Source organism: Pygoscelis adeliae, unplaced genomic scaffold (assembly GCF_000699105.1).
Source record: "Pygoscelis adeliae isolate BGI_AS28 unplaced genomic scaffold, ASM69910v1 Scaffold226, whole genome shotgun sequence".
In the NCBI taxonomy this organism is placed as follows: Eukaryota; Metazoa; Chordata; class Aves; order Sphenisciformes; family Spheniscidae; genus Pygoscelis; species Pygoscelis adeliae.
Window position 1 is genome coordinate 4,239,465 of NW_008824983.1, and position 8,943 is coordinate 4,248,407.

Below are 8,943 nucleotides of genomic sequence, written 5' to 3' on the forward strand. Positions count from 1 at the left end.
TACTGAGCATGACGTCACATGGTATGGAATGTTTCTTTGGCCAGTTTGGCTGTGCCCCCTCCCAGCTTCTTGTGCACCTCCAGCCTTCTCAGTCGGTAGAGCATGGGAAACTAAAAAGTCCTTGGCTAGTGTAAGCACTGCTTAGCAACAACTAAAACATTGGTCTGTTATCAACTTTGTTCTCATCCTAAATCCAAAACACAGCTCTGTACCAGCTACTAGGAAGGAAATTAACTCTATCCCCGCCGAAACCAGGGCACAGGGAACTATGCTCCACAGATCAGAGCAGAGAGCCATTACTCTCCATAGCAAGCCTGCTGGACTATGCCCTTGTATAATCCTTTTCAGAGTGTATTTTCACTGTATTTAAGTGCTCTTATATGTTAATAGTAATGATTGCAGTGATAAATAATACAAATTGTACCATCTCCTCCAAAAGGATGAACTTGGCCTAACTTTTTAGCCTTAACACTAATAAACATACTACCTTTCCTTCTCTTTTTTTTTTGCATATAATAGTCATACTTATTGTAATATATATGTGAATGTAAAATCATAATTTTCACAAATATTTTTAGCAGATAACTGTAGTCTCTGTAAGGACGGAAATCTGATTTCATTTCACTTAAAATGCTTAAAAAATAATTTTGCCTGTGAAGAAACAATCCTTTTTTCTATTTCCTAACCTGCTCTTCTTTCCATTCACTGTAAATATATAGCAATTGTTTGACCGGATGGACAAATGTACATCTTCATATATTAAAACTTTAGCATGCAAGAAAGGATCAGCAGGCATCACCATCCACAGAGTATTTTTTTATCATCTTTAAAACACTGTAAATGTTTAAAATGACATACTGTATTAGTATTAGTACCAGTCTGTATATATTTGACATAAAAAATATTTGTGACAATATTAATTACAATATTGCCCATGTTTGATAAGAATTTAATTTCTCATTTAAAGATATATTCTGGAAGCCACCAGAACTGAAAGGGGGTTAGTTTAACTGTGCTGTCTGGGCCGAAAATGTGTTATTGATTACTAACAGCTGCACCAATTATCATCACTGAAAACTGCTGGCCGCAAAAACTTCCATATGAAAAATATGTACAACTCTCCTTCTCTCTCTCTTTGCCTACAGAAAGAAGCTGAATTATGAGTCAGGGAGCACAGAACATCCATGAATGCAGGAGCAGAGATCAGTAACAACTGATACCATGCCTTCAAGTCTGTTCTTTAGAAAATTGGATAGAGGAAGATGGAAAAGAGACGGGCAAATAAATGACCAAAGGGGAAAGGGCAAGAAATGAACTGAAAGATAGGGGGCAACTGAGCATGTGGATTGATGCTTGGATAATGATGAGAAAAACTCTAATGCCACCTGAAAGGTGTTTAAAAGAGACTAGATATAAGAGTAAATGCTTCATTGCTCTCACTGAATTTGTTTAGCTCCAGAATGAAGAGGACTACTAAAGGTTAGCATTCATAAAGGACATATAAAATATCTCTCTCTTCTGTACTGCTTTATTTCATGCAGACTCAGACGAATTTGCACTGGTGGAGTACCTTCCTCCTGTGGGCTCTACATCCTGGCCTTGTGCAAGCTTAGAAGAAATGTGGCTCTTCAGAGGATGACTAACAGGGCTGCACAGCACTTCTACTACTCCTGAAGAAGAGGTGGTGGGCGAGGTGAAAACTTCCCATAGAATGGATCCAGTCAGCAGGCAGCCCAGATAGAGATATAGAAGAATGTCCATATATCAAGAATGATCATCCCTCAACATTAGAGGACTTCTTGTTTTTACGGACTATGGATGCATACAACTGAAATAAGGAATAAGAGCTTTCTACAGGCTGATGAGGTACAGAGGGTTATCAGCAGCTAAGGTAAATAAAAACTAGGCACTTGTCACTGAGAAGTGCCTGCACTGTTCCTTTTTTTTTGTTGGTTTTTTTTTTTTCCAGAAGTACAAGTTTGCCTTCTCTTTATACCCATTTCAGACTCCCTTATGCAGTGAATCATACCTTTAAAAGGCGCGACATGAGCCAGCTGGAACAGGTTGCATAGGGCAGAGGTGCACATTACAAAATACTGAATGCAAACATTAAATGAAGCAGATCAAGAAGTTACCATGGTTGGAAAAATGGTGCTGATGAAACTTTGCTAGATGTAAAACACTCTGGAAATGTGGAAGACAACTGGTGAATATTTATACAGCACTTCATTCTAACTCTAAAAATGGGTGCCAGCAAAAAGTCTATGTTTGACTCTGAATTTGCATCTTTTCACCAGCTAACCCTGATTAATGCTACTGCTGTACATAACGGTCCTCCCCATGGGACATCACGTTGAACATCATGTCCTTTAACATGTGGATTGGTACAAGTTTCCAGCTGAGGAACTCAAGCTGATTTTAAATGTCAGATTGAACAGCACAGTTAAGGATTATTGAATAGGGGTAAAAATCTACAAAGATATTCACTGTTGACCATGTTGTGCATGTTTAGATGCAGAAAAAAGCTGAGCCCAGAAAGCTAAGCGGAGGCTCTGTGAAATGCCAGCTGTAATTATAGTTAAAACAAAACTGAGCAAAGTTGTGGATTTCATGGAATTGTCACTGCATAGACATTTCCTTTTTATTCTTCCACTCAAGTTCATATTCTTGTAAAATATTACCGGATGAACCAAATTTCTGCTTTATTTTTGGAATCATGAGATGGTGTAGGTTAGAAGGACCTTTGGAGGACCGGAGGTCATCCAGTCCAACTCTCAGCTCAAAACAGGGCTAACTTGAAAGTTTTCTTTTAACTATCCACAATCAGCCCCAGGTTGTCTTCCCTAAGCTACTAATGAATAAACAATAATCAATAATCATAAAAAGTTCAGATTTTTCATTCCACTATATATTATTTTGCATTTATTAACAGTGAATTTCACCAGCTATAGTGTTCTCCATTCAACAACCTCGTGAGCTCTGGAGCTTATTATTGCTATAAGTAATACCTACCGGAGAATCAAAAAATTACAGCTACAGCTCCTTAAAAAAGTTCATCAGGCTGATCAGCTATGGTATGAATCAGTTATAAAAATAATAGTTTTAACTGGATCCTCCCATCTTGTAAAAGGAAGCCTGGTTGAACATGCAGTATGGATTTTATAAAGCCGTTAGGAAAAATATTCATATTAAGTGACAATGTGACAACTGTTGGCCTAACACAGGAAACAGATAACTGCAGAGGGAACTGCAACTTCGTCTGCGGTGCAGAATTCTTCCTACTAGGAACTGAGCATAGCTGGGAGAAAAACTGCTGCTAACCATCTCCAGAAAAATTCACGAGGAGATGAAAAGGGAAGTAAATAAATATAAAAAGACAGGACTAGATTCCAAGTTGGAGGCTTACTGAACTGCAAGATCACCTAAAACAGGAAAAGGTTCTTTGAGATACTGTCAGGCAAGGAACAGAGATCATAGAATCATAAAATCATTAAGGTTGGAAAAGACCTCTAAGATCATCGAGTCCAACCGTCAACCCAACACCACCATGCCTACTAAACCATGTCCCTAAGCGCCTCATCTACACGTCTTTTAAATCCCTCCAGGGATGGGGCCTCAACCACTTCCCTGGGCAGCCTGTTCCAATGTTTCACCACTCTTTCAGTAAAGAAATTTTTCCTCACATCCAATCTAAACCTCCCCTGGCGCAACTTGAGTCCATTTCCTCTCGTCCTATCGCCAGTTACTTGGGAGAAGAGACCCACACCCACCTCGCTACAGCCTCCTTTCAGGTAGTTGTAGAGAGCAATGAGGTCTCCCCTCAGCCTCCTTTTCTCCAGGCTAAACAACCCCAGCTCCCTCAGCCGCTCCTCATAAGACTTGTTCTCCAGACCCCTCACCAGCCTCGATGCCCTTCTCTGGACACGCTCCAACACCTCGACGTCCTTCTTGTAGTGAGGGGCCCAAAACTGAACACAGTGTTCGAGGTGCGGCCTCACCAGTGCCGAGTACAGGGGCACTATCACTTCCCTACTCCTGCTGGCCACACTATTTCTGATACAGGCCAGGATGCCGTTGGCCTTCCTGGCCGCCTGGGCACGCTGCCGGCTCATGTTCATCCAGCTGTCAACCAACACCCCCAGGTCCTTTTCCGCCAGGCAGCTTTCCAGCCACTCTTCCCCAAGCCTGTAGCACTGCATGGGGTTGTTGTGGCCAAAGTGCAGGACCCGGCACTTGGCCTTGTTGAATCTCGTACCGTTGGCCTCAGCCCATCGATCCAGCCTGCCCAGGTCCCTCTGCAGAGCCTTCCTACCCTCAAGCAGATCAACACTGCCGCCCAACTTGGTGTTGTCTGCAAACTTATGAGGGTGCACTCTTCTTTGAGGAACACATTAAAACAATAAAAGATTCCATGAGTTTCAGGGGTGACTGCTGTGCATTAAAAATAATTTTAAAAATAATTAAAAAGCTATTTTAGTCCAAAAAGTAAGTATTTGCACTTAATAAACATACATCAGTATGGATGTGTGAAATAAAAAAAAAAAGATTCTTCAGTAAAGCTATCTTTTAGTGTAGATATAAACTTCACAAGGGCAGATGCACTTTGATCTGAATGGGCAACTCCAAGGTCACAAGGCTAAACCTGTATCATACGGAGCAAAATACTTGCCGTAGCACCTGATGGGATTTTTTTGGGGTGAGGGGCAGAGGGGACCAGCAGAGGAAAAGAGATAGTAAAAGCTATCTTTGTTTACCCATTAAATCTGCATCTCCTTCAGAACAAAAAAAGCTGGTACTACAATAGCCAGAGGAGTAACAGGAAATAGCTGAAATAAAGAATGAAATTCTGAGATACCATAACTCACAGATTTCTGAGAGTTTCAGTAAAAGTGAATCTTGCCCCTTCTCTTAAATCGATAATTTAAGAGAAAACAGTGAGAATAATCCCCACATTACATATTTGTTCAGCCTTCATTTATTGCTTGATATCTTAAGTTGTGAGATTTCAGGTCTAAATATTACCAACAAAAAAAAGCCTTAATCCAAGTCAAAGCCTTCTAAACCCAATTAATGCTGTGTCTTCCGAACCATTTAAAGCCTTCTTTGCTAACTCAGGGTAACTAGCTTGCAGTAGAGAAACTCCTTCCACCCACCATCTCCCAAGATACCACAAGGTGTCTTTGTCTGTTTCAAAAGCGCTTTGCATTGCTCTATTAAATGAATACTTAACAAACAACAAATAAACCCTCTCAAAAGTTCAATAGATACCTGGTGGTAAAGATGGTCTTTGATTCAATCATTAATCAAAAGACATTTGTCAGTAAAAGACTGTAATCGAAGTTTCCACTTCTATGTGCATGTGTGCATGCATGTGTACATATGTTTGGAGGTCTTTCAAAAAAATCAAAGGAGATTTGATGTCATTTTTATGATATGTTTAATGACAAACATAAACACAGATGAGCATGAGCTTCCAAGCCTTTCTGGAAGTTATTCCTATATTCCAATAGGTCATTACTCATACAAACACTTGGCATATATTTCTTGTAAAAAATCACAGCCGGTTATTTATACCAACTGTTATTTCAGTTTACTGATCTATTGGTTATAATGTGCCTAGATGGCTTTGAGGAAATTCAGTCATTTCTGATAAACAGCTTCATGTGCTACCACCGAAACTAAGGAATATTCTTCAGTAAGTTTGTGGGAAAAATAGTGATAATCCCTAATGAAAACATATCTTTAATACTTGATCTAGGAAGTAATAAAGTCAATGAAAATAAAATAAATTAACAAAATGAAATAACCAAATAAAATGAAGCTAATAAAATTAAGTGGGTTCAAGATATTAGAGAATAATGCTTATTAATCAAGCAGTACTTACAAGAAGCTTTTTCCTGATGGCTTCTAGTTTTTCTGTAGCTGCTGCTAATTCAGTATTTGCCTGGGCCAATGCACATCGTTTTGGCTCTACCTCACAATACACCTTGAAAAAGACAGACAACATAGGTACATTAGACAAGAAGTTGGTCTCACATTCATTATAAAAATTGCAGATGACTCCTGATGAAAGACTTTTAGATAATCCTGGTAATCTCATTACGTATATTTGCTTTAGAGCCATCTTTCTACAAAATAGTAAGACACGCAGAGATTTCTTTCATTATTGACCTAAAGGCTACAGGAGATTTCATTATAACTTATGTAAGGATATCTTAAGCAGAACTGAATGCATCCTCAGTGGGTCTACTCTCCAACTAAAATTAATTTATATGTATCATTTTCATGGTTTTAGAATACAGGTAGAAATCAGACAGGCATTAAGCGTGAGTAGATTTCAACTAAAATTGATTAGGTTTTTACTATTTCATAATTAAATAATAACCTGCTATAATACTAAGATGAATGGAGGAATCCTGCTGCCAGGTGCTCAAGGGAATCACAAGTGATAAGCTCTGTCGTACACTCCAGACAGCCAGACTAAGATGGACATTTTAAGTGAAACATGTACATCTGGAGAGGAATATTTCCCAACTGTTGCATCATAATGACAATTGAAAAGTCCTGGACAGCCACATCTTTTTTTACCACTTTCTACTAAAAATAAATACATGCATACATACTGTTAAGCACTGAATACTTCCCACTTTATCTGTGGTTGCTATTAAATTCTCCCCAGAACACTAAACTGAGCTTACCAAAATAATAAAAAACTTCAATAACAGAAATTTCCCCCACCAAGTCAAGAGAGGAACTGATATATACACATACCTCATTGAATTTTACTATATTGATGACCCAGGCACAAAGACCAGCTGCTGCAAAGGATTTTGTACGAGCATAATTTGGATTGAAATCTGGATCTTTCAAGTAATGTTCCTTGACAACTTTCAGACAATTCTGAGGAATATGCTCCTTATCATAGTTGACTAAAGCTTGTAAGAAGTCATCAACCCGCAAGAAGAGAAGTTCCACTGGATCAATCCTTTTCCATTTCAGAGAATGAGAAGCTAACTCCTGCTTTCATTGCACATGCAAAACTGGAATCCTGCACTAGCTTATTGTTTTGGAAACGTTATGCAAAACATTAAGCAAAAATATTATTTCCCCCAAATACCTGAAGGATTCAACCTCACAAACACATGTTGTGATTTTATGATTCACTTGAGGAATGAGATAAATATAATGAAATGCTTTCCCTTTGACTTTTATTCTATTTTTGCAATTAATAAATCCCAGTGGTGCGCAGGCTGGCTTGAGTCTGTCACCAAAGGTACATGGAAGAGAACAACGCAGGGTCCTATCTTATTCCCCCAAATTCAAACTGTAAGAAAATGATGATGTGATTTAGTTTGTCTTTCTCTGGCTCTCATTTTTAACTATTTTTTTCATCTCTCATCTCAGATACTATATGATGTCCCATTGATCATTACCTTTCCCATAAAGACTTTTGCGGCTTTCCAGCTTCGGTCTTTGGGCACTTTCCCTTTATATGCCAACAAAAACATTACTGCAGCAATAACATTGGTTACAGCCACTGGTGGGTTGGTGAAGGCTTTCAGTTCTGTAATATTAACCTGAAAAAAGATCAGCGGAACAGATACAGAATTGTGCAACAACAGTAGATTTGTTCCACAGAAGCTTTCTGATTACAAGTATACAACTCTCAGCTCTTTGAAGACTATTACTGATTATTTTATGTGGTGAAAATACTCACGATCACAGCCCTTCCCTTGCTCTGCAATCCTATGTGCAACTTGGCCAAGTAGGGTGATGGGAAGTGTAATGCCAGGTCAGATACAGCAGTTGCCAACCTGTTGCTTTGGAGCATGCTGCCCAGAGAAGATGGAAATTTGATTGTGCTTGGCAGCTTGGCACTGGAATGACCATTTAGTAACCGTGAACTATTTGAACTATAAACAAATTTTTTTTGCAGACGTCAAACCGTATGATCTTTACCTTATCAAGCGTGTCTAAGGCTGCTGCAGCAGCAACAAGAGCAGGTTCAGCTTTCAGCAGGTCATCCTCGCATTCTTTCTGTCTCAAATATACTACTTCTCCTTGGATTTCTGCTACCTATTAAAACAATGAATCTTAAGATCTATATTGAAAACTAAGGCTGTAAATCAAATCAGAGCTGCTTAAGCACTCACACTTGCAGTGTAACGTCTATATACACAATCAGATCTTAAAACCCATTATTCTATGTTATGCATAAAAAAGACCTCTACAACTCTGACACTCAGTAAGGTTTGTGCTCAGCTCTAGACTCCATCTGTTCTGCATGGTGAGAATTAACATCTGTTTATACCACCATACAGCAGAAGTCAGCCTCAAGTCTGTGCCTGGGAAGATCATGGAACAGATCCTCCTGGAAGCTCTGCTATGGCACATGGAGGACAGGGACGCTAGTTGAGACAGCCAGCATGGCTTCACCAAGGGCAAGGCTGGCCTGACCAACCTAGTGGCCTTCTGTGATGGAGTGACGACATCAGTGGACATGGGAAGGGCTACAGATGTCGTCTGTCTGGACTTCTGTAAGGCCTTTGACACAGTCCTCCACAGCATCCTTCTCCCTAAACTGGAGAGGTATGGATTTGCTGGATGGACTGTCCAGTGGGTGAGGAATTGGTTGGATGGTCACATCCAGAGGGTAGTGGTCAACAGTCTCAATGTCTGGATGGAGATCAGTGATGAGTGGTGTCCCTTGAGGGTCTGTATTGGGACCGGTACTGTTTAATATCTTCATCAATGACATAGACAGTGTGATCGAGTGCACCCTCAGCAGCTTTGCAGACCACACCAAGCTGAGTGGTGCAGTGGACATGCCTGAGGGACGGGATGCCATCCAGAGGGACATGGACAAGCTTGAGAATTGGCCCATGTGAACCTCATGAGGTTCAACAAGGCCAAGTGCAAGGTCCTGCACCTGGGTTGGGGCAA

At 39.9% G+C, this 8,943-nt stretch overlaps 1 protein-coding gene across 1 annotated transcript in view; it reads right to left on the reverse strand.

The window, feature by feature from the left end:
• The window catches only part of DNAH11 (dynein, axonemal, heavy chain 11), a 166,996-nt gene that overhangs the window by 45,428 nt on the left and 112,625 nt on the right, over nt 1-8,943 (reverse strand). The window contains 4 exon segments of the mRNA XM_009325768.1: nt 5,885-5,986; nt 6,772-6,955; nt 7,435-7,577; nt 7,960-8,076. Coding sequence (XP_009324043.1) covers nt 5,885-5,986; nt 6,772-6,955; nt 7,435-7,577; nt 7,960-8,076 — 546 coding nt within the window.